Below are 27,371 nucleotides of genomic sequence, written 5' to 3'. Positions count from 1 at the left end.
TCCCAAATCCCCCCCAACAGACACCAGTGTGTGATACTCCCTTCCCTGTGTCCATGTGTTCTCATTGTTCAACACCTGCCTATGAGTGAGAACATGCGGTGTTTGATTTTCTGATCTTGTGTCAATTTGCTGAGAATGATGGTTTCCAGGTTCATCCATGTCCCTACAAAAGACACGAACTCATCGTTTTTTATGGCTGCGTAGTATTCCATGGTGTATATGTACCACATTTTCCCTGTCCAGTCTATCATGGATGGGCATTTGGGTTGGTTCCAGGTCTTTGCTATTGTAAACAGTGCCATAATGAACATACATGTGCATGTGTCTTTATAATAGAATGATTTATAGTCCTTTGGATATATACCCAGTAATGCGATTGCTGGGTCATATGGAATTTCTATTTCTAGGTCCTTGAGGAATCGTCACACTGTCTTCCACAATGGTTGAACTAATTTACACTCCCACCAACAGTGTAAAAGTGTTCCTATTTCTCCACATCCTCTCCAGCATCTGTTGTCTCCTGATTTTTTTAACAATCGCCATTCTAACTGGCATGAGATGGTATCTCAATGTGGCTTTGATTTGCATTTCTCTAATGACCAGTGATGATGAGCATTTTTTCATATGTTTGTGGGCCTCATATATGTCTTCTTTTGAAAAGTGTCTGTTCATGTCCTTCACCCACTTTTGAATGGGTTTGTTTATTTTTTTCTTGTAAATCTGTTTTAGTTCTTTGTAGATTCTGGATATTAGCCCTTTGTCAGATGGGTAGATTGCAAAATTTTTTTCCCATTCTGTTGGTTGCTAGTTCACTCTAATGATTGTTTCTTTTGCTGTACAGAAGCTCTGGAGTTTAATTAGATCCCATTTGTCTAATTTGGCTTTTGTTGCCAATGCTTTTGGTGTTTTAATCATGAAGTCCTTGCCTATGCCTATGTCCTGAATGGTTTTGCCTAGGTTTCCTTCTAGTATTTTTATGGTATTAGGTCTTATGTTTAAGTCTTTAATCCATCTGGAGTTAATTTTAGTGTAAGATGCCAGAAAGGGGTCCAGTTTCTGCAACTATTTTTATGTATTTGAAAACCATATTCCACTTCTATGTGAGTGGTTAAATTTTTAAAATTATTTTAAATTTCGGCATCTTGTGAATGTCTTTTCTGTTTTAAAATTTTTACTTGTATTTCATGGGATTAAATATGCATAATTTAGTACTCTTACAAAGGAGTCTGAGAAATGGAAGCAATTTCTTTAAACAGCCATTATTTTTGCTACACTATTCCTAAGTATAAGCAAGAAAAAAGATTAGATACTGTATGAAAGAATGCTTTTTATTGTTAAACCTAAAAGAGCCCATGTGAAGATGAAAGAAAGCTTTAGAAGTCATCATGTGGCCGGGCGCGGCGGCTCAAGCCTGTAATCCCAGCACTTTGGGAGGCCGAGGCGGGTGGATCACTAGGTCAAGAGATCGAGACCATCCTCGTCAACATGGTGAAACCCCGTCTCTACTAAAAATACAAAAAATTAGCTGGGCATGGTGGCGCGTGCCTGTAATCCCAGCTACTCAGGAGGTTGAGGCAGGAGAATTGCCTGAACCCAGGAGGCGGAGGTTGCGGTGAGCCGAGATTGCGCCAATGCACTCCAGCCTGGGTAACAAGGGCGAAATTCCGTCTCAAAAAAAAAAAAAAAAAAGAAGTCATCATGTAATGTTCAGTCATTACTGTTTTACTTGAATTTTAAACAAAATCAGTCAAAACTGATTTATGTTTAATTCTAAACACAAATTAACTTTAAAAGCCTACTCATCAAAGTGGAGGAATATGCCATTTGCGAAACAGATACCAACCAAGTATTTCAAATGTTTTTATAGATAGAGTATTCACAGAAATTCAATGGACTGTGTACTTCTCATTTAGTAAGAGTTCTTTATAAAATAAAATGGAATGGGAGGTGGCAGGATAACTTAGTCAAAACAATTAATCTTATTTTAAATATACTTTTATGCTTTATTTTGTATATTTTCTCAAAATGGTTATTCATTTTTCTAATCATGTAGATAACCTAAGCAAGTTGTTTCAAGAATAAACATGAATTTTGATTCTTATAAAATGATAGATTACAAAAGTTTCTTCTCTTTAACTTACTGAACATATCAAATACTTTAAAAATCTAATTTTACAACCTCAAGAAATATTGATATTTAGAAAAGCAATCTTGCCTAAATTTTTTGAAAATATTTTGGCAAGTGGATATTTAAAATACAAATTACTCATTATATTAAATGTATCATTTAAGATTTTTTTCGGTTTAAACCTAGAAGAAAATAATATCCAAACAATAATGAACCTTTGAAATAATTTTTGTAATATTATAGTTACATTTGAGATAGTTTCTATCATATTAGAAATATAGTACAGTTAATTAGATACTTAAAGCTTTTGACTATAGTGAAATATTTATTTCTATTGAGTCTTGCTATTTTCAAGACTCTAAATAATTAGATTCCAGAGATTTTCAAGAGATTGCAGTACTGGTAGCTCTAAGCATTCAGTGATTGCTTTCTGGAAGGCTGCTCTTTGAAGGATTTTGAGGATGTGTCCAGACCTACTGAATAAGAGTGAAATGGTCAATTAGTAGTATTTGCCATGGATGTTGCAAGAATGTCAAGGAGGAGCTGTGATTTAAGTACTCCATAGACACCATCCTTATTTCCTACTGTTAAGATCTAGCACTTTTGTAGCACGAGAGCATGGTCCTGTTAGATAGGTTATAGTTTACAGAGAAAATAATAGGTTTAATGTGATTTTGTTTCATTTTGTTTTCAAGACTCATATATGTAATAAGACCTCAAGTAGTTCTATATTCCAATATTTTATTCCTCTTTAGACCAGAATCTAAATGTCTAATGTGTACATCTCAACACTTGAGTGGGTCAAAACTAGCATTATTTTTTCAGGAAACAAAATAGAATGAAAGATAATAGAAAGTATCAGAAAATATCACATGTGGTAAATGCAGGGATTGTTTTGTGAAACTTTTGTGATATGTGTATGCAAACCATATTGTGATATAAAACAAATTATTTTGAGTTGTGGTTAAAACATTCTGAAACCCAGTGGTTTGAATTATAGTATTTTTACTTCTATGACAGGCTATAGCATTCTGTTGAACAAACACTGATCTTCTCTGAATAATATCTGAGTAGTAGACCAGGACAAATGTTTACACCAAATGTGTCATTTCAGTTTTCTGTCTTAAGACCTGAGCAAAGTTTCTAGGCTAATATTGGGTTGATAGTATTTGTTACCTTGGCATATCCTTTTTTCTAGTTGTTATTATTTTTGACCATTGGAAACTTCTCTGGAGGCCAAGTCCTATATCAGCTTTATCAAATATGCCAGGTTACCCAGGAGATTAGTCACTGTTCAGTATTTTACATTTCACAATTTTATTTTTCCTTCTTTACAATTATGAGCATGGAATATTTTGCTGTAGAAGTTTAAATGCCCACTTATTTTAAAAATTGATAATTCTAATGTCTCTGGAAACCATTGCAGATGACTATGTTTCATTGCATTTATAATTAACACTGATTTCTAATAAGTAATATCTGCTCTAATCTAATTGTTAGTTTGTATATATGCTTGGTTTCCATCTTTCCTCGCCAGATGTTCACCACACTAAATGCTGTTTGCATTCCTCTAAAATGTAGCATCCATCCACTTATTTATTTATTAGAGGTGATCAGGCAAATATTCTGAGCCAGTTCCTCTAAAACAGCCATAGACAAAGCTGTAGTATCTACCTTGAAGATATGTTCCCAGAAGCTTAGTAAGAATTTTTGTCACCCCTGTAATGTGATTTGATAAATTTCATATCAGCTCCATGTTCTAAAGTATGTTTATTATTACCAAGTTTTGATTTATAACTGAAATGTCCAACCTTCTCCATTTCTTTAGGTTAAAACATTTAGGCAACTGCAATTTGTTAAAATTGAGGTGTGTCCTGTCTACTAATTATCTTTACTGCATTTGCTTCAAAAAAAATTATAGCTTTGATGTAGTGGAGATCATGGCTGAAATGGGATGCATTATAAATCATTAGCCAGGATGAGTCAGTATGAGGATCAGGGAAAAATCTTAGAACTTAAAGAGTACCTTCCAGGACTAAGATGATATACATTGGGAGAAGGACAGGACAAACAAGAATAGAAGAAAGAAATCTAAACAGAAAGATATATCAACAATATAATTTGACTTTTTAGTTTAGATTGTCCCTACAACTTGATGCTAATGTACCTTGCTACTTAAGTGTTTCCCTTGGATCAGCAGCAGCAGCATGTGGAAACTTTTCAGAAATATACATTTCAGACCCCATCCCAGAACTACTGAATCTCTGGGATGGAGAAAGGGTGTGGGGGAGAGGTGGATAAAAATATGTCTTTTAGCAGACTCTGCTGGTGTTTCTTATGTGTGATAAAGTTTGAGTACCATTCCTAGAGTAAACACTGAAAAATGGACCTCATATAAATAATGATACCAGTGAAAAATATAATTTAAATGTAATTTTACAAATAGTTTTTATCCATTTAGTTACATGAATCTCTCTGTAGTATTTGCTGTTGAAAAAGATAAGGGTACCATTTATCAAGGCTAATGAAGGAAAACATGAGATTCAAAGCTAGTGAGATATATTCAATAGTGTATCAAGCAAAAAAACCAACAAATAGCCTTATATTACGTAGTAACTTCCTTTACATTTCCTTTCATAGACTAATGACTCCATGCTGACACTGAAAGTTGATTACATATATTTTTTATAATTCTAGAATACGACTTGTATTGAAATACCAATCTCCAATCCAAAAAATCATGTTCTTCGCTTAGATGTACAGTTAATGAGTGCTGCCCTTGATGGTGATAGTGAAATAATCCTGAGCCCACTACAGCGCACCAGCTATATTTTATGGTACTCTCCAGCAAGAACAGGCCATAGTGATGAAAGGTATGGTTTGAGTGTGGTATTATATTTCGTTGTTGATCCTTAGAAATTAACCTTTCAAATTTATGTTTCTCATATTATAATCATTAAAATTACACTGGCTCATAGTTTTAACTTTGCTTAGTTTTGGTCCCTGAAAAAATGTACTCATTTAGTTAGAGTTAGCTTTTGCTTGCTTCATTGCAAAAACACTATTTATCAGAATATCAAATTAAATAATTTCTACATTATTCCTTTTGCCCCCTCTTTTGCTTCAGTTTTTACTAAGTAAATCTTTATGGATGCAAAAACTGAACTAAAAGAAAACACTTGCATGAGGACTACGTATTAAACGTTCAATTTTCTTAATGAAAATTAATTTATATATTTTTACTTCTTAATTAAATACAAATCATTCACTTGGAGGACATAGAGAAATTAAAGTAATTAATTATAGTCATCATGTCTTACAATAACTATCTTGAACTTATTCCTGCCAATTGTAATTTTGCATCCTTTGACCTGTCTCTCCCCAAAGTCTCCTCCACCTTCCAGCGCCTGGTAACAATAATCATTATACTCTCTGCTTCTGAGTTCAAATTTTTAAAATTCTACATATAAGTGAAATTTGTCTTTCTGTGCCTGGCTTATTTTATTTAATGTAATGTCCTTCAGAATAACTCTTATTAGTGCTTCAAGTGCAGTATCCTACAGCAGAAACTAGTAATTGTTATTTAAGTGAGTGGGTGAATAAATGAATACATCTGTGAAATTTTAAAGGATAAAGATGATTATTCTGTGAAGCATGAAAATAAGAATATAACATATTATAAAAGACACTATTCTGAAAAAATTATCATTAGAAATATGGTGTGGTCTTTTTGACCCAATATGACTCCACAGGGCTTGTGAACACAAACAGAATCTTGAATTTTCTTTATCAGCATACATTAAAAAACATAATTTTTGCTAATACTTACTGACTGCCTACTCTATTATCATCATTGGGGCTTGTACTTTACATATATAAACATAAAATTCTCACAGCAACTGTAAGAGGTAAGATTGATTCCCCCTGTTTTATAAATGAGAAAATTTAAGCTCAAAAAGTTAAGTGACTTTTTCAAGTCTGCACAAATTAAAGATAATAGCGCTGAGATACCATCCCAATTAAACTTTTTTAGACTACCACAAGCTCTGCTTCCCTGGGAGTTGAGCATGTGCTGATTATAAAGGAGTTCTCTAGAGCTATATGTCACTTGATAGCATTCACATGACTGTCACTTGATAGCATTCACATGACTGTCACTTGATAGCATTCACATGAAAATGCCCATGCATTCAACCAGAACTAAATTTGACTTAATCACAGTTAAAAAGCAAGGCTTTTACTGGTACAGCTTCTGCAAGACATTTAAAATACTCATGTTTAAACATTTTTATTGATTCAACAGGCATTTATTAAACATATATTAATGACAACACCACTGCTTTTCTTAAATAATGAAGTAATTTTTCTCAACAAAAAATGAAGAATTAAAAATACATCTACAAAAAGAGTAGTATGTGTTACAAAGTAGTTGTCAAATGTTGTTTTTGAAACCAACTATTTATACTAGTTTGGGGTATACTTCTGCCAAATTTATTATACAAACTAAAACTGCTGACAAAATTTTGTGTATTTCTCTCCACCAGCATTATTTTTCAGCCTGAAATGGCTGATGAGTTCTGGTATTTACTGAAACTAACTATTGAATTACCAAAACCAATCACAATGTCAGAAGTAGAGTGCGACCTTGGCAAGTAAGTTCTACTTAATAAAGTTATTGCTTGCAAGAAAAATAATTAATCTATTACAATATTGTTAATTTTTAAAATAAAAAGCAAATATATCTTTAGTCATTGATTTTTTTTTTCCCTAGGGAAGGTTTGATATATAAACTACCCTGTGGAAAACTTGGCAAAGTAAAACAAATCAGGACGTAGCAAGCAAAGAGTTTTATTCAAAAGGATTACTGAAAGGGTTAGAAAGGGACCATTGCAATAGGGAAAGACTCCGATTTTAGAAGTCTACAGGGGTCTACAAAATGAAACAGAAAAAAGTTTGTCTTTGTTTTTTATTTTTTATTTTTTATTGTATTTTAGGTTTTGGGGTACATGTGAAGAACATGCAAGATTGTTGCATAGGTGCATATGTGGCAGTGTGATTTGCTGCCTTCCTCCCCTTCACCTATATGTGGCATTTCTCTCCATGCTATCTCTCCCCAACTCCCCACCCCCCGCTGTCCCTCCCCTATTTCCCCCCAATAGACCCCAGTGTGTAGTGCTCTCCTCCCTGTGTCCATGTGTTCTCATTGTTCAACACCCGCCTATGAGTGAGAACATGCGGTGTTTGATTTTGTGTTCTTGTATCAGTTTGCTGAGAATGATGGTTTCCAGGTTCATCCATGTCCCTACAAAGGACGTGAACTCATCGTTTTTGATGGCTGCATAATATTCCATGGTGTATATGTGCCACATTTTTCCCTGTCCAGTCTATCATTGATGGGCATTTGGGTTGGTTCCAGGTCTTTGCTATTGTAAACAGTGCTGCAATGAAAAGTTTGTCTTTTATAAAATAAAGGAGAGACAAGCAGATATAAACAGAATCTTTGGAGGGAAAGCTGGACTAGCAAGGGAAGATGGCCAGTGGTGTCTAACAGGAAAAGGGTTTTACTGTGGCCAGCTAACTCCTAGGAGAAGCTAAGAAGGGGTCATGTTACTTTGTGTGTCTGCATGCTTGTTTAGGCTTAGGAACAAGCAGAGTTCAGGGGCTGGTGGGAAGGAGAGAAATCTGGCGAAAGTTTCCTCAAGGCAAAGCAGAGGTAAACAATGAACAACTGTGAACATCTGGTCAGTGGGTTAATGCCATGATCCCTTGAGATATGACCATTCTTATTTAGGTCGTTGAGTTCCTACTATATATCTGCCACCAAATTTGGTGCTGGTAAATAGGGGTAAACAAGACATAATACCTACTTTTAAGAAGTTTACACCCTAGTGAGAAAATTAGTGCCTCTTAACTAATTTCCCTCCCTTAGCACATCAAAAGAGTGTTGAATTCTTCCAGGAATAGTTCTTGAGCCAAAAAAATGATATTTGAAATTTTTTTGTCTTATAGTAGCATAGATATCTAGTATGAAAATCTTTTATTCCTATTTTTTCTAAGGTATTGTATATGAGAAAACTTGCAAAATTGGCAATATAGGAAGCAGATGCTTACCACAAAGTGATGGGAAATCTATCATGATTTTTAGTGTATTTTATTCATTATAATTAATGAAACTTGGGTTATTTTTGTTGAATTTCTTTATATGTTCCTGGTGAAAGAACAAATTCATGATTTACAGAGACTTGTTAAATTTGTAGTCTAGAATCATAAAACTGACATATAATGTTCTTCTTAAGGGGAATCATTATATGCATATACTTTATATAAAAATAAGAAAATGGTGCTTTATTTGAATTATATAATTTGAATTTATGAACTGAATTCTGCTCAGCACATATTACTCAATTTTCCTCTGTCTCAGGGCCATGACATTGTGAAAACTAATATATATATGGTGATGATTCCATTTTTTAATTACAGATTTGATACCTAAATATTTTAATCTTAATTACTCTATATTGTAAGCAAGAAACAGTAAGGAGATATGAAAAACTTACATAGATAATATTATGTTATCATGTTATACTTTAACATTACAGAAACAATGAAGATGACAAGTTTGATGCTGTACACTAAAGACCATTAGAATTGATAGTTGTTTGAGAATTATGAACATTCATTTATTATTTGCTTGGAGCATAGTCACATATTTTAGGCATTTACTCATCATCAATCTGGATCTTGTTAATGTTATCAATGAAAACTGTGCATTTATTACACTGTTATTGTGACTAGACGATGTTAGCTTTTTTGTCTGGATTTAGCAGTTATAAAACAATAAGTAAACATTATTCCTAAAACTGGAATATATTCTAATATCCAATATGGGATAATATTGGGTCTCAAAAATAGAGAACCAAGGATTATTTAATTTAGTAAAATTTTATTAGTTCATACATAATTATTTTGATTTTGAAACTAAAATAAGTCATTATATTAGCTTCTTAGGGTTGCCATAACAAGCACCATAAACTGACCACAAAAATGTCTTGCCTCACAGTTCTGAAGGCTAGAAATTTAAACTCAAGGGTTCAGCATGCCATGCTCCTTCTGAAGCCTGTAAGGGAGAGTTCCTTGCCTGTTTTAGCTTCTACTTCTTCTTCTTTTATTTTTTTATGTTTTAGAAACAGAGTCTTGCTCTGTCACTGAGGCTGGAATGCAATAGCACAATCATAGCTCACTGCAGCCTCAAACTGTTGGGCTAGAGTGGTCCTCCTGCCTCAGCCTTCCGAGTACCTAGGACTACAGGCAAGTCACCATACCTGGCTATTTTTTAAATATTTTATAGAGACAGGGTCTTGCTGTGTTGCTCAGGCTTATCTTGAACTCCTGGCCTCAAGTGACCCTCCAGACTCAACTTCCCAAAGCACTGGGATTAAAGGCATGAGCCACTGTGCCTGGTATCTTTTAACTTCTTGTGCTTGCCAGCAACCTTTGGCTTTCTGTGGCTTGTAGATACATCACTCTAATCTCTACTTCCACTGTTATATGGCCATCTTCTGTGTGTCTTCACATAGTTCTATTTACAAAGACACCAGTCATACTGGATTAAGGGCCCATCTTACTCAAGTAATACATTATTTTAACCAATTATATATGCAGTGACTCTATTTCCAGATAATGTCACATTCTGAAGTACTAGGAATTAAGACTTCAACATATCTTATAGGATAACATATTTTGATCCTAAGGGTTGTCAAGTTTATGGAATTAACACTAAATAAGTTTATGAATACCAGCAACTTTACTAGCTTTGCTTTTTTCTCCCAGGTATGTCACTCAGATCATTCCCTTAGCTAATACTACACATGAAACCTTAGAATTGCAAGCAACAAACAGTAATCCTGAAAATTTTGTCCTGGATCTTGACATGAAATCACAAGTAAGTAAATTCAGAGAGCGATGAAATTTACTGCTGCTAGAGCATTTTCCAATTCTGATCTTGGGACACTGGTGGAGTGTTATCACTTGAATTATTAATTATTAAATAATTATTAACAGGGATTTAAATTTCTAAATTTTAAGAATTGAATTTTATAGGCCAGGTACGGTGGCTCACACCTGTAATCTCAGCACTTTAAGAGGCCAAGACAGTTGGATCATGTGAGGTCAGGAATTCGAAACCAGCCTTACCAACATGGTGAAACCCCATCTCTACTAAAAAAAAATTAACCAGGCATGGTGTCATGCGCCTGTAATCCCAGCTACTTGGGAGGCTGAGGCATAAGAATCACTTGAACCCAGGATACAGAGGTTGCAGTGAGCTGAGATTGTGCCACTGCCCTTCAGCATGGGTGACAGAGCAAAACTCTGTCTCCAAATATAATTTTTTTTAAAAAAGAAGCATTTTATTTTACATACTTCTCCCCTTGAATTTTAATTTATCAACAAAACAATATCATGTTAATAAAGAATTTTTGAATTTTATATGCTGGAGTCATGCTCATGATTACTCCATTATAATAAATTGGTTGTGTTTTCTTTCTCACCATTTTAATAATCATTTTTTAGTACTTTCCAGTATTATGATTTTTAAGTCTACTGTCATTATATATTTCCAGGGTTCCAAGAGACCATTTGTTTTCTAGCCTTTCCTGAGTTGTTGCCCATCCCCCATTCCTTCACCCCTGACACAGACACACACTTTCAGACAATGCTGACAGCTCTACCCCTCTCTGCTTCTTTCTCTGCTCAATTTCTCATTCTTAGATCCTGGCAGAGGCTAGATCCAGTCAATGATACTAAATCACTTTTCTTCTTCCTGCAAGTTACAAAATAAGATCCTGAGGTTTAGCATGACTATCTCTGTTTCTAAAGCATAGACACCACTTACTGGCAGTGAGTGTCATACTTTCAGGTAAACATCAAAATGATAGTTACAATAGACTATTTTATCAAGGTACTCCCAAGTAAATCATGAAATCTGCTAGTAGACATAGTATTTAAATAAAGGCTTTTACTATTTGTTGTTTAATGATTGTTTGACAAATCTACACTTTGATTTCTTTCTTTATATCTTAACATCTGTCTCTTGTCAGTTACTGGTTACCAGCTTATATAATGATATAAAAGTAGTTCTTAACATCATAGTGTGTCAAATTAAAAATCACTAATTACTATATTGCTAAAATTGGCATATATGCTTTAATCTTAGAAAATGTGTTAAAATGTACACATATTATATCATTCAATACCATATTTTTCCATAAATTATATAAAGTATGATACTCAGGATATAATTTATGTATTACTGAAATTTCTCATTAGAAAGTATGTTTTTGTATCTTTTATATCTCTACTTTTAGAGAAGAGTCTAATCTGTGATCCAAGGTAAAATAAATGTAATGTATTGCACATCCAAACTTATGTGACATAATCAAGAATACGAACTTTAATATTTCCAACCCTGGCTTACTAGTCTATTAATTATTCTAATCATTTATCAAACACTATTGAGCACTGAATATGCAATTAACTCTAATATTAGAAAACAACTCAAAAAGTTATATATGAGAAAAATACTATCACATTTTATAAAACAATTAGGAACACACATTAATTGTAATGATAATAAATGAAAAATATATAGAGAGAAAATATCTATGTCTTTATATCTATGGAGAGAATAAACTATTTTTCCAAATTTTCTAAGTGCAATTTTACTTAATTTTGCTAAGTCTGACATGGAAATTAATTAATAATCTTAAAATGTATATTAACTGATAATCCTGAAACATTCAAGATATCAGGGAGAGCGCCAGCCTGAGGTAAAAATATTATATGTAGATAAACCACAATTGTGTAATAAACAGGTAGCTCTGTTCTAAATATAAAACAAAGTTTGCATTTGCATTTCATAGTCATTATCAGAGTTTATTGGACATCAACTGCTGTATTCTAGAAGGATTGAAAGATACTGCTAAATTGTAATTTTGCCTTTTCAAAGTTTATCTGGCAAAATATATTAGTGTAAAATAATAGACTTCCATGTGCCACTCTTGCTATCATTTTGTAAGTGTTTATCTTAAAATTAAATTATTTCCAGTATAGCATTTCGATTATATAATATATTCAAGCCCTTATTATATTGTGATCGTCACTGGCTTCTTTCACAGTCTCTGAAGAAGTAACTCAGCTAATACTGTACAAACTCAAGTTATCCTAGAGGGTCACACCTTGAATGTATACAAGATAGGAGGGAGAGGAAACTTCCTTGCACATTAAAGAAGCATGTCTTATACCTTTGCTTAGAAACAGTTCATTTCTTTTGATACTACCAAGGCAAAATTTAAGTTACTGGTGGTTTGACATGTACCTTGGGATGGACAATATGCTATGGGTTCCTACATAAAATGTTTATGTCTTTTATTGGGGATTCAAACTCAGCTTTAAAAGTGAACCCGGACTTCTTTTTTTATCTTGGATAAGAATATGATGTGAGCACCCTAAACACTGTTCAACATGGGACCTTTGAACAAGATTCAAGGAGCAGGCATACTGAGAACAGATAATTTGCTGCAAGGCAACATGTTAATCACACAAACATCAACCCTGCATATACCTAGTACACAGAGATAACAAAGCAAATGGGTATTAATTTTTGTTCCTTCTTTGCTTTTTCCATTTACACAGCTGATCATAACTCCTCACTCCACCAGGGAGTTATCTGTTCACTTTTACCCTTCTGCGCTTGGAAGAGCTCATCATCAAGCTTGCATCAACTTCCACTGTACTCAGGTATGATAGAGTGTTCTTGGACCAAGCCAAGTTAATTAAATTTTAAATCAATATATAAATAAATATAATTCATCATTCATTCAATTATCATATTTTGCAAGTAAAACAAGTTAATTATAAGTCATTAGTTAAATGATCTTTGGAAAATACAGTATGTATTATGTACATGCAGACATCTAAAGAAGGTATTTTTAAATACATAGGTCAGTGGAATGAACAGAAATATATACCCAGATTTAAAATACAGATATTTTAATGTACATGTCAAATCACTGTCTTTTATGTTAATTTTCTGATTTGAGTTTTACTACTCAACTTTCCATAAACTTAAATATAAAATATAGAATGCAATTTGTAAATATTTGTAATTTTTTTCACTGCATTTCATCAGAACAGTGTTCCTAAATATTAACTTTTAAAAGCAATAGTTTATCACTTCTTGACAATCTCTAAATGTCTTTCCTGTCATTCTAAGAATTATCCCAATTCATTCTCACCATACTCCTATAATGGAAGTACTGTTATCAATCCTATTTTATGCCTCAGGAATCTGAGACACAGAGAAATTAAAATCAGGCAGCTACTAAAAGGTTAAGGTGTGACCTGAATCCAGGATAATCTGGTCTCAACTCATCTTCATGGCTACTTCTTACAGCTACTTAGCCAACTGATTGTAACTCTCTTACTGCCAATAAAAATTTCATGTAAAAATTTACATTTATATTATTTTTACTTCTTCTAATGTTGATGGGAGGAATGCAAATGGAGGAATGTACTTCATATCTTAGAAGACATCAAGGAGCTTACAAAACCCTGATATCTGAGGGACAGTGGAATCAAATATGATACAGGGGTCTCCATGTCGGTATAGGGCCTATGAGTAACTAAAGTATCTTTGTTTCTAAAAAAAATTTTGTAATTCATTTTTAGACAATTTGTTTTGAGGCTGTGAAATTGTCTAAATACTGTAATGACTAACTAATATGTGACCTGAAACATATACTATAGAAATATGCTTCTTTCTCAAAAATATTAAAGGAGATAAACAGTAATCCTTATCACACAGAAGGAATAATACAATGGAGTTGATTTTCTTTTAGACAAGTGATTTTAACAAGGTTGTCCTTTTAAGTGATTGCTACATAGCAGGATTAGAATCCCTTCATCATAATTATTAGGAAGAATTTATTTGCTTGCATTTCTGATGGAAAGCATATCTATTCAAGGATAGTCTTAGAAGTTAGCAGGGAGATAATCAGTTCTGCATCTTAATAGCTTTAAAAAATCCTTGGCTCAAGCCTGTAATCCCAGCACTTTGGGAGGCCGAGGCGGGTGGATCACGAGGTCAAGAGATCGAGACCATCCTGGTCAACATGGTGAAACCCCGTCTCTACTAAAAATACAAAAAATTAGCTGGGCACAGTGGTGCGTGCCTGTAATCCCAGCTACTCAGGAGGCTGAGGCAGGAGAATTGCCTGAACCCAGGAGGCGGAGGTTGCGGTGAGCCGAGATCGCGCCATTGCACTCCAGCCTGGGTAATGAGCGAAACTCCGTCTCAAAAAAAAAAAAAAAAAAAAAAAATCCTAGCCTAGAAGTTGAATGTTAAATTCTTTGTCAAACACAAAAAGGCTCAAACATCAAAATAATTCAAACCTTTTATGAGTCAGTTGAACACTGATGGTTAATTACAGTCACTCTGAATATCTCCTTCCAACTTGTAGCAAATCTATAAGGATTCATCTATGATTAGACCTCAATCAATAATTCATCCTTTCAGCTTCCAGGTCTAGGACCTCCTCAACCTTTTCAATATATTGCTGTAACCTTTGTGGTTTTTCTTGCCCTATTTATCATTAAATCATTTAGGCCGTCTTCTTTTATTTAATTCATTCAGTTGATATCTTTTGCAAGAAAAACTAGTTCATCATAAAGTATTAATTGAATGAAATTTTGAAAATGTGATATGCATTATGTATGAGCAGGCATGTAAAGGTATTTTTTAAAATAAACTTTAGAGTTTATTTTTCTGAGTTTAGAATGACTTTACCATTAGGGAAATAGTCGTATAGGTTTCCATCCTCTCTTGATTTAACTGATTAAATCTATCTAAACTGACACACACAGCTGATTACCTGATTAATCTAAAGCAAACTAACTGCTGTGCTTATAAGGTAAACTTTATTTCTGATTGTACCACTTTGCTGGATTGAGGGAAATGGCTATGGTTCGTTATGTGCTTCATTTGTTTCTGGTTTCAATTCATGTGAAAAGCTCTGCATTGTATAAAAATGTAACCATTCAGTTATGGTTAGGGTTTGGGTTAAGTTCAGATTGTTTGTGCAGATTTTGAATCCTGTGATTAATTTGGTTAGTACAACACAACTGCAGATATCATGAATGTATATTTTATGCAACCAGTCTCTAAACTAGATTGTGTTACTACGTAGCAAAATAAGAGGAGCAGTAGTAAGCAGCAAATGTGGTAATTATAACTTCTCTTTGGTTTCAAATATTATGTTCTGAGATTTTCTTTCTTAGTTTTCAGATATTTCCTTTTATTTTCAAATAGGTGCCTTGTTTATTTCATTCATACTTGATTGTATGATTTGTTTCATCTAAAGGTCAGAATAGCAAAAATTAAGGAAGAATTTATTAAATCAGAGTGGTTTTACAATCCAGCTTGAGTCTGTGATCTTTGTAACCTGTGCCTATGGAAAGATCTGATTATTCTTAGCAAGTTTTAATTCTCTGTAGCTCACTGTGTAAGCCAGATTTGCTATCCTTTATATCCACTTGTTTTCTCTTTCAGAAGTATCAAAATTGTATCTTTAAAAGTTTTACTGGCTCTCCTTTAGAAGAAGATAGAGATAAATATGGGCTGAATATATTACTTAATTGTTGAGTGCATGTGTTTGCTGGGTTACTTTTTAATTTACTACTCTGAACCCAAGTAAATAATTTAATCAATGCTAAGAAAAGTGTTGCATGTCAGTGTTCAATAATCGTGGGATGTGGTTTAACGTAGGAACTCCAGTACTCTAGGCCACTTGAGAAAACATGAAAGCATAACCTTCTTTTTGTCACGTGGCTCATTCCCAATGGTTTAAAGTAACACAAGCTCTGCCATTTAAGATTTCTTTTATAAAATATCCAAATAGTAAATAAAATTATTGATAAAATTATTTAAACTACTTTTTAATTAAATTGAACTCTGATGCTTGACTTTAGTCAGTCAATTTTGCCAAAACAAGTTAGGACGTTATTATTGAAAATACAGTGAATTTATATTATGCTAGTCAAATCTGTGACTAATAGTAATACAGTCATTTGAAGATAATATCCAGATGAAATTTGCCTTTAATTCTCCCTACTAAGGAGGCAGGATTTTCTGGATTTTCTTTCACTACTTCTCCTAATTTGAAATAATCTTAAAGCAAATTCCCCTCTTTTTATTGGAATTTAAGCTTGGAAACATCTATATAGTTGGAAAAAATTATAAAGTAGGACATTGTTTGTGATCCTTTATTCATCTGCAACATTAGCAAAGTGTTTATTGCAGAAGTTTAAGAGACCCTAGAACTGAGTCACAGTCTACTATACTCTGAAGGGACTTTTATCCTAAAATACAAAGGGATTTCCAAACACAGCTTTACATACCTATGAAAGGTAGGTAAAAATAATAACCACATTCAATCTCCTTCACATAATTTTTGATTCATTTATCCATATCATGTGGTAACAGATAATGCACTCTACTCAGTGAAGGGGGTAAATAATATAGCATGCAATTGTACATACTTCCTTTTAATGTAGCTTCAATGTGTGCCTCATCTTCTTTGCCTTAATGTGGTAGCTATCTGAATTTCATTTAAAGTTCACCCAGAGAGTTTGGAAACTACAAGCAGTGTTTGGTACCAAGTTTGTTAGACAAAAAACAAAACAAAAGGAAACAAAACCAAAGCAACTTGAACAGAGTGCAAAGTTTTCCATTAAAGTTTATCTTTTATGTTGCTATAAATTACTTTATATGCATTGAAATATGTTTGATATTTGAATATTGCTCTTTTGCCCTCTTCTGCTTCAAAATGAAAATATATAGAATTATTTTTCATAAAATCAAAAAGAATTTGGAAAAGAAAGGAAAAATAAAACAATGCTTTTTAACAACAAAACTTATCTAGCCAAATTTTTGTATGCTTATTAAGTATTGCAAATAAAATATATGCAGTTAGAACACATATGTTATGAATACTTATTTTCAAACAGTTTACAGAATGGAAATTCCACTTATCTGGAGTAGGACTATTTCCCCAGCCTCTAGACACGAAAAGAATAATCACACGCATTGGTCTTCAGTCATCTATGGTTATAGCTTTCAAAAATCCCACAATGGAAAAGGTCCTCATTGATATCACACTGACAAGTAAGTTGTTTTTTTTAATATTTTACATGTTATTTTATAGGTATTTATCAGACTTATTTTGGCATAGAATCAAAACATTTTAGAACAAATGAATACTTTAGAAATCTGTTAGCTAAAGAAAATTATAAAGGAGAAAACAAGATTTGAGAGATGCAGTATTTTGGCTGAAATCACAGCTCATAATGGTGCAGAATCAGAATTAGATATCTATACAAATCAAGTTCTTCCAATTTTATCCATAAACCCAAATATGTAAATTATATTTATAAGATTCTTATATTACTCAAATATGCCAATACTTATTCTCAAAACTTTATAGAAATTCTGATATTATGACTTTGTTTCCTTTTTGCATTTTCTTAATAAAGAGACAACATATTTGGAATAAATTTTGACTTCAACCAGCCTTGCCCTTTTTTTATTCCATATTAAGGATACATGCTTTTAATTAGATTATTTGAAGAGTTTGGTCACTTTATATTAAACAAACAAATGGTGTGAGTCTGAATTAAAAATTAACTCAGCATGAGTTTTTTGAAACACATTTTCAGTCTAATATTGAGCATGACCAATTTATCTTTTCAACTATGATTACTACTTCTACTAAAACTATTATTAGTGCAATGATTGGGTTAAAGTTATATGTGTGTTATGGTTTTTTATAAATGACCAACTTACTCTCTAGAATGTTTATGCTTTTGTAATTCATGCTGCCATTAGGAATATAATATAGACATTACCTATTTTCAAAAGCTGTGTAAGCCCTGAGTGATAACATTGTCTTTAATCTCCATCAATCTGATTGAAAGAACATTATGTTGTATCATCATTGCAAATTTACTATTTTTGATTAATGTCGAAGCCGAACATGTCATTTACTTGTTGCACTTTGGTGCTTTCCTATTATTTCTTCATCTTCCTTGAATGAAATAATTTTAAATACTAAGAAAGTAATGTCATCTCATGTAAAATTCCCTTATAAGAATTTTGGCTGCAATGAGGAGAGGCATGTGGTGTTTAATAAATGTTGATTGCAAACTCAAGGAAATCAGCATTTTAAGATGGAAAAGATTGAGCATATGTATAAGCAGAAGGGAGAAGCCAGGGTTGAGAAGGAGTTAAAGGTATAAATGAGGTAAGGTTTAACTGATAGGCTAAGGGTCTAGGAGGGTTGGGATCAGAACAGAGGTAAAGGAAGAGCTGAATAGGAGGGGCATTTCTTGCTTGGGTGGGGATAAAATAAAATAAATATGGATGTTGATGAATTAATAGGTAGCGGAAGTGCTTTGGAGTTAGGAGCAGTTCACATATTTACATTTTCATCTGCTGAGGAAAAGTGATATAATAGAAAATTTGAAGAGTGGAGTGGTGGTTTGAAATAACCTGGAGAAAAAGGAACGTGGAGCTGACAAAATTTAAATATAAAAGTTACTGTGTTTGAGATTTAAATCATAAATTTAGATATACACCAAAAAATATGTCTTTATGAAGTTTATACCAATTGTAGGGGTCAGAATTTCTAGAATGCAAGCACACTAGGCACATCAATGGGTCTTTCCAGGGAATGGAATTTTCCATATAGGTACAACCAAATGCTTATAACTGAACATATAATAAAAAACAAATTTGGGTTAAGATTTTAACATTAAAAATAAACTTTCAAATAATGTGTGACTTTTAAATTTTCTAACATTGTTATAAATTTCTTTCTGCTATATAACAAGAAAACATAGTACGCTTGACAATTAAAAGTTTATCAGCCTTTTGCAGTTATAAACAGTCTCTTTTAAGTAAACTCACTCTTTCTTGGGCAAATGTTCAGGCTTTGTTTCTTCCCCTTCTTCCTTAAACCTGAGGAGGTATGAGACAAAGGAAAATTGACAGACCTCTAATATCTTATTTCTCTTTCTCTGTCTCTCTATCCTATGTGAAAAAGAACTCGTTTGCCCTTTGTTGGTGATGACATCTCCCTTTCTGTTTTATTCTTATTCTTCTCCCTTTTTTGGTATCATTTTTATGCATTATCTACATATCTACTTGTGCTTATAGTCCTTGGTGACTAAGCCTCACAATTTGACCTAAAGAAAAACATAGTCTCCAGAAAAACATGACTGATGAAAGAAATAAAATATTTAACGTATATGCAAAATATATTCTTTAAAAAATAGAAATTAATGCTGTATTAGTTCATTTTTGCACTGCTATAAAGAAATACCCAAGACTGGGTAATTTATAAAGGAAAGAGGTTTAATTGACTCACAGTTCTTTATGGCTGCGGAGGCCTCAGGAAAGTTACAATCATGGTGGAAAAAAAAACCCAGGCATATGTTACATGGTGGCAGGGAAGAGAAATCAAGTGTGTGTAAGAGGAAATGTCAAACACTTATAAAACCGTCAATCTCATGAAAATTCACTCACTCTCATGAGAACAGCACGAGATAAACTGCCCCATAATCTAATCACTTCCCACAAGATTCCTCCCTTAACACCTGGGGAGGTGTTACAATTTAAGATGAAATTTGGGTGGTGGAGACACAAAGCTAAACCATCTCAAATACCTTCTCATTTAAATATTTGTAAATGTCTTTAAATTATTTCGTGATAGAAGTAGACAATCTCATCTTGTCTTTTAAAAGAAGATGTAAATTTTCATAGCAATTCTACAGAATTAAAAAAAAATTCTTAGGCAAGTTTATAGCAAGACTGATCTCACCAAATGGTGCCTTGCTGGTGTGAAGAATCTCACAGCATTTGAGATCCTGCATTCCTCATTTTCCTCTCTCTCTCCCTCTCCCTCTCCCTCTCCCCCCGCTCCTTCTCCCTCTCCCTCTCCTCTCCTCTCTCTCTCTCTCTCTCTCTCTTTCTCTCTGTCTCTCTCTGTCTCTCTCTCTCTCTCTCTCTCTGTCTCTCTCTCTCTCTCTCTGTCTCTCTTCTCATTAGCTGCAAATCTTGGAATGATTTCTTCCCCTAATGGATGGCATGACAACTTGTGCATAACTTGATGTAAATATTTGTCACACTTATTGTAGCTAATATTTGTTCATCCCACAATATTTGTGAGATCTTTATAGACATGCTCTATTAGTAATTTGAGCAAATAAGACAGAGCAGACTTTTGATGCTTGCCTGCTGAATGACTGGATCATAAATAAAATACCCAAATTTCTAAAACTTAGAGATAACACATTCGAAATTAAATACCAAAGATCTTTGGAATATCGAAAGCCATTATTTCTGGGAGAAGTAATAAAAATAAAAGTAGCCAAGCTATTACCAGGAGAAAAGACAGATAATTGGGTACTCTAGAAGTTTGATAGTGAGTTTGACATTCTAAAAGTGCTGCCTTCTTGGAAAAAGTAGTGAATTTGAAATCTTTATATATTTTATATACCGCTAGCTCTATATATCTATGTATTGATAGAAGAAAAATTTTAGCCAAATTAAGTTTAACAGAGTTTAATTGAGCAAATAACAATTCACGAATCAGGCAGCCTCCTAAGCCAGAGTGGGCTCAGAAACCAGTGTAGCCACATGGTGTAAGATTTATGGACATAAAAAAAAAAAAGTGACATAAAGAAAACAGAAGGGAGGTACAAAAACAGCCAAACTGGTTACAGCTCTGAGTTTGCCATATTTGAACACAGTTTGAACAGTTGGCCACCTCAGTGAATGACGTAAGAGTAGGCTTACGGTCTGTTTACAGTTCCATATAGCTTATAGTTCTCTATGTACAGAGAAACCTTTAGGCTGGACTTAAAATATGTAAGGAGCAGTTCTAGGCTAAATTTTTTAACACTATCTGTCTACCTATCTATCTGTCTATCTGTCTATCTATCATCTATCTACCTACCTATTTGAGAGAGAGAGAGAGAGAGAGAGAGAGAGAGAGAGAGGCAAAAGAGAGAAGAGATGTGTTAGAATATTACAAAAGTCTTAAATACTATAATAAGGAATCCAACTTTTATCCTCTACATAATGACAGTTTTCAAAAGATTACCTGACTTTATAACCTGCATTTTGAAAGCTAACTCTAGAATTGTTTGCGGATGATGGATATGGATGGGTTGGGGGAAAATTGGAATTAAGAAGCAAAGCTCAGAAGATTCTAGCCAGTAACAGTGGAAAAGTCCATGACCATAGGTAGCAGAAAAGCTCACAGTATATACCTAGAATTTTTCCAAAAATCTGAAAATCTGTTTCTTTAGCAAACATGTTTAATGTTTCATGTGTCCAGACTAATTTTTCTTCAGATAACTATACTATGTTGCCTGAAAATGTTTCTAAAGGCTTACCTATATTCCTGATATTTTTAGTACCCAAGATGAGTGTCTTGTTATATCCATCTTAAAATAGTCTGATGCTAAATATTATTGTGGCTGTGCTATTTGGTGAAGAAATTGAGGACCTTGGGCACACACTGGTCTATGCATTACAACAAACTTACCATTATTTTCTAAGGAGAATTTTGGCACCATCACAGGGAATGACTTAGTGGAATGGCTTGCCCTTCACTTAAGCATAAATACTTGTTATGCTCCACAACTGGCACATGAGGGTGTGAACCTGACCTTTAACTTAAGTTTCAGTTAAGGCATATAGTGCCCTTATAATTTAACAGGTGATACACAGTTGTGGTTGAATCTGGGGATACATAATAGTTGCCAATTATAAAGACTATACTGAGCACTTCATTTGTGTAATTCTTTTAGTTATCTCAGGACAACGAATATTCAACTAGTCTTTATCTGGGCCATTGTCCAGCTACCAACACCTGTAACTCTTTTGGGTATTTCCATTGGCTGCCCTAGTGAGTTATTTTTCCTCAACCTAAGGATGACAGGAAGTGGTGGATAAATATTACAGTTCCCATCCCCCTGAGCAGTATACTTTTGATATGTGTGTTCTGCACTCGTTCTCAGAGTTCCCTAGTTGCCTTGAGCCTCATGTATCCACATTAGTAACTTCCTTTGTAATACACCATTTATTGGAGTTCTTCTAATCTTTGTCTCACTTTTGCACTTCCCTACTGGCATTTCCTGAGGTCACGTCCCAAATAACAACTTCTGAGGAAACCCCAACTAAGACAGGAACCCTCTGAAATAGGCATTATATCTGTCTTTAAAGAGGATAAAATTGATGAATAGAGAGGCTTAACAACTTGTTCATGATCATGGAGCTATTAAGTGAAGGAAGTAAGATTAAAAAGCCAACTCTGCAAATCTAGGTTTCTGTATACCTTTGTACATGGCTTCTCAGTAAGCAAGCAGAACAGTTTCTCACTAAGTGTTCACCTAGTTATATATAAAACTGAAAAGCTCAAGTGGAGAGATAATGGTGTAAAGGATTACAGGAAATACTTGCGATCTGTTTCTGTGAGTGGTCTGAAATCTGCTTAACAGATTAAATAGAAGGAGCCAGAAACCCGTACTTGAAATTGACTACACCCTCCCCCAACCACATAAAGAATTATGTTCAGTGAATTTAACTGTGTTGTGATGTCATTTAGCCATAACACCAGATTGCATAGAAATATTCTAAAGGAGTCATCATGATGTTTTGGTGAGGATGTTATCAAAGGCTTTCTTATCACACTGCAATCGTTTTTAAATGAAATGTTTTTATGAATCAGTTGTTAGTATCAGGAAGAATGGTTCCCTCTTTTGAGCAATTGTCTGGTTTTTGTACTGTGGACCTGATTATGTTACTACATTTTCCCTCAATATATTAATTTCTAAGAAAACATTTTGGCTTCTTCCAAGTAATTGACATGACCGTACTGTGTCTCATCCTTGACCAAAGATGATGTCCCTAATCTTGTTTCAATTTTCTAAAAAAGTATTCTAATTCATCTTTTTTTGTATTTTGTATTTTTGTGATATACCCAACTTAGGAATAGGAGGAGATATCACGCAAGGAGATATGCAACCTCTAACAAGAACAGGGGGGTATTTTTTGTTTTGTTTTGAGACATGGTCTCACTTGGTCACCTAGGCTAGAGTGCAGTGGCATGATCTCAGCTCACTACAGCCTCCGGCTCCCAGGCTCAGATGATTCTCCCACTCTACCCTTCCTAGTAGCTGGAACCACAGGCGTTCACTACCACGCCCAACTAATTTTTTTTTTTTTGTAGGGACGAGGTTTTGCCATGTTGCCCAGGCTGGTCTGGAACTCATGACCTCTAGTGATCTCCCTGCCTTGGCCTACCAAGTTGCTGGGCTTATGGGCTACCGCATCCAGCCCTCAGGGTGAATGTTTGAAAGATCTTTCAGTTGAATATTATGTAAGGCAAGGTGTAGAGAAGATAATGTTTCAGACATCCATATATATTTGAAGCCATGCCAATTTCAAAAGGTTAATAAGATAGGGTGATAAGAGAGGAGGTACCTAAACAACCTGAGAATAGTATAGATTCTCTAAAGCAAACAATTTATGAATCCCAAGAGGAGCAGGATGCTACCGAATAGCTTTCAAATAATCTGGGAAGCTAGAATTTATTAAGACCCTTTATGTTACCACACTTGAGCTTTATCAACGTGATTGTACCCAAACTCCCCTGAAAATCCTGGAGGTCAGTATTCCTGCCTTTCCGATGAGGAATGTCAGGCTGAAAAATTTCCCCAAATTCCTCACTTACAGTGAGTAAGTGGTGGAACAGCATCTTGAACTCATTATGTCTGACTGCCTTCTTGAGGACCACTAAAATTTTTTTATCTGCTCACAGATGGTAGTTTTAAAGCCAGTTATATGATCTAAAGTATGGCACTTGCCCCTCTTTGACACCTCCCCTTGAATCTTAGGGGAATAGGCCTCCCTCCATTCCATCCAAAGTCCCTAGGAAGTGCCTCTACTGCCACTTATTTCACATTTTCTCAGCTGTCTCTCCTCTTTTTCACTCTGCCATCAGCCACTGGCTTCCTGATACATACATGCTTTGGCTTCCTGTCATGACTTTGTTTGGCTAGCACATGTACCCTTGCTCAGTGACTGGTGTCCACGGACACAATTCTTACGGTATTTTCTCATCAGCAATAATGTCCCCTACCCAAGACCCTATCTTTCAAGTTTCCACCCTGATCAGATGGGAATAAAGGTGGAGAAGGAAAGGGTAGCCATGAATGAAAGCAAGCATCTGAGATGAAACATTAGAAATTAGGGCCTGATTTACACATATTACACATTTAAGGGCACATCTTCATTAGATGTTCTAAACCTTTGCTAGTAGTCATTTAATATTCAGTCATTGAGCATCTGTTTCATGCTGGAAACTGTTGTATGTGCATTCCAAAACTATCTCCCATGTGGAGAAAACATAAGTATATATATATCTGCAAACATACAACCACATAAATACATTCATTGTTTTTGATTTTGTATTCCACTCTATATATGTAATTTCCGCATGGATTATATACTTAAAAGTTGCATAAATGAATGACTCAGTAATTAATGAATACATAGTAGCTGTTTTGATTACTTTTCTATCAAAATTGCTATAGTCTGGAAATTATTCACTTCTAATTAATCCAAATTTAAATGCAATATTAGTGATCTGATTCAAATATTTAAATGAAAGTGAATTCTGTTTTATATATCAGTAGTGTATTGGAACAAAACAAAATAGCACTGAATAAAAATGTGCATACTAATTAACATAATATGTTAGTTTTACAGATATCAACTTTCATATAAGAACTGGTAATGAAAACAAAGTACACTGATGAGTTTTTGTTGACTTTGGGTTAATTATTACCATGGTGTTCACCAGCAGTAAAATAATAAAGTGCACAATGTAGCATAATTATAAGTTAATCACACTTACATGATGTGGAGAAGAAATACCGGTGCATTTCATGTCACATGGTAGAATTACTTATGAAATTCCCTGGAGGTCCTCTGAATCCTCTAAAGCATATCCAGAGTTGAGCAAATATTTATGTAATATATGTGTAATCATTGCAAATTGCCAATCAGGGTGAGTATGGTTTTATACTTAAGAAGAGAAATAAATTGGTATAAGAAAAACTCCCAGAACCTAAAATTATCTCCCAAATTCAGACATGCAACTTTTTTAATAGTTGAATTAATAAATAAATAGTATTGAGAAATTTGAGACTTTTTGGCAGGGAATTCAGGTATCAAATATATTAAGTTTTTATAACTTAGTTTAATTGAATTATCTGTCTTAGTTTACTTTGCTTATAACAAATAGTTAATGTTATTGTACTAATAAAAAGTAAATGTAGAATAATTATAACCATTTTTGAGGTGAGTAATCTGAGACTCTACTTGCTTACAATTACTTTATTTTTAGATGCTATTAAGATACCTTAACATTTGGAATTCGTTTGATTAGATTCTTGATTAGTAACACTCCAGATTCAGGAAATGATATTTGGGAGCTTATAAAAATTCATATTTCTGGATCCACATTCATTTATTCTGATTCATAAGGGCTGGAGTGAGGCCCTGCCATCACAAGCTATTCCAATGCAGGTTATCAGAACACTACACTTTTAGAAACACTGATCTATATACAATGATCTCAAAACATGTTTCCCTTTTATCATATATCACCATTAGTAAATATTTTTCTACATTTCCTTTAATGTATGTATATTTACATTTGAAATATAACCACATAGCCTATCAACTGATATTTTTAATGTAAGTAGAGCTTAGCTTTTTAATAGAGAATTAATAAACATATTTTTATATTTATTGGTTTAAACTTTTTGTTAACATTGCATAACTGTTGTTTATTTATGCATATTTACATATAGGCCATCCTTCTGTATCCATAGAGGATAGATTTCAGAACCCTCAAGGATATCACAATCTGCAAATCTCCGTGTCCCTGATACAAAATGGCAAAGTGTTTGCATGTAACCTACACATATCCTCTCAGATACTTTAAATAATCTCTAGATTACTTAGAATACCTAATACTATGTAAATGCTATGTAAATAGTTGTCATAGTATATGATTTAGGGAATAAAGACCAGAAGAAAGTCTATACATATTCAATGTAGATGAAACCATCCATTATGTTTTTGAAGATTTTCAATCCGCCTTTGGTTGAATCCATAGATATGGAACACATGGGTACAGAAGGCCAACTGTATTCAGCAGTGCAATCTATTTTTAAATAGCAGGCTCAAATCGAAGCTTAATATCTGCTTGTTGAGTAGTTCAAATTACAATTCCAAGATTTTTAAAATATAGAGATGTGGTCTTGCTATGTTGACCAAGTTGGTCTTGAACTTTTGGCCTCAAGCAATCTTCCTGCCTCACACTCCCCAGTAGCTGGACTTACAGCCACATGCCATTGTGCCCACCTAAAAGTTCCAAGAATTTAGGGGTTTATTTTATTTTTTAAACGTTATAGAGAAAACCATTTATATTAAATGTGTTCTTCAAAAAATGCCACTTACATCTCATTTTAAAATATACTTTGAAAGATATTTATCTTATAAGTTTCCTATTAGAGAATAATTTTTATTCTATTTCCATCTACACTGCTGTTTTTCTTCTTGAATATGACATTGAAGTGTAACATCTCTTTATTTTTTAATTAGGTCTGGAACATCCCAGGCATCTTGTCATTAATCCTTGCTGGGATAACTTCATCTGTGAGAATTCTGCCTTCCGATTTAGTTCTTTGCATCAAACACAAGGTACAGGATTTCTACGTTACATTCTATCATTCTGTTTGTTGTTGCATTTCTGAGATAATGAAGTATATGTCTATTGCCTTAGTAAATATTTAACACAAATTGAAAACATAATTTTAAATTTTTGGAATGAATTTTAATAAGCTGATAGAAAAACATGGATAGTAAACCTTTATCCATATTCATTGCATTTGCATTATTTTTCATTCTTCAGCACATAAGTAAGATTTGCCAAGTATTTTAACTTTGAAATTTTTCATGGTTGAATAGCATACCACTTAACACATGGTTATATGAGTCAAGAAATATTTCAGAAAATTATAAATAGTGTGTTAAAACTACTGATACTAA

General features: G+C 33.7%; 1 protein-coding gene across 1 annotated transcript in view; it reads left to right on the top strand.

The window, feature by feature from the left end:
• The window catches only part of CFAP47 (cilia and flagella associated protein 47), a 442,460-nt gene that overhangs the window by 353,232 nt on the left and 61,857 nt on the right, over positions 1 to 27,371 (top strand). Inside the window, 6 exon segments of the mRNA XM_021669675.2 lie at positions 4,826 to 5,001; positions 6,673 to 6,780; positions 9,959 to 10,070; positions 12,821 to 12,925; positions 17,192 to 17,348; positions 26,925 to 27,023. Of these exon segments, the coding sequence (XP_021525350.2) occupies positions 4,826 to 5,001; positions 6,673 to 6,780; positions 9,959 to 10,070; positions 12,821 to 12,925; positions 17,192 to 17,348; positions 26,925 to 27,023 (757 nt within the window).

The sequence above is a fragment of the Aotus nancymaae genome, unplaced genomic scaffold (assembly GCF_030222135.1).
Source record: "Aotus nancymaae isolate 86718 unplaced genomic scaffold, 86718_ANA_hifiasm-v0.15.2.pri h1tg000058l, whole genome shotgun sequence".
NCBI classification, from domain to species: domain Eukaryota; kingdom Metazoa; phylum Chordata; class Mammalia; order Primates; family Aotidae; genus Aotus; species Aotus nancymaae.
This window is presented reverse-complemented; position numbering and strand designations above follow the sequence as displayed.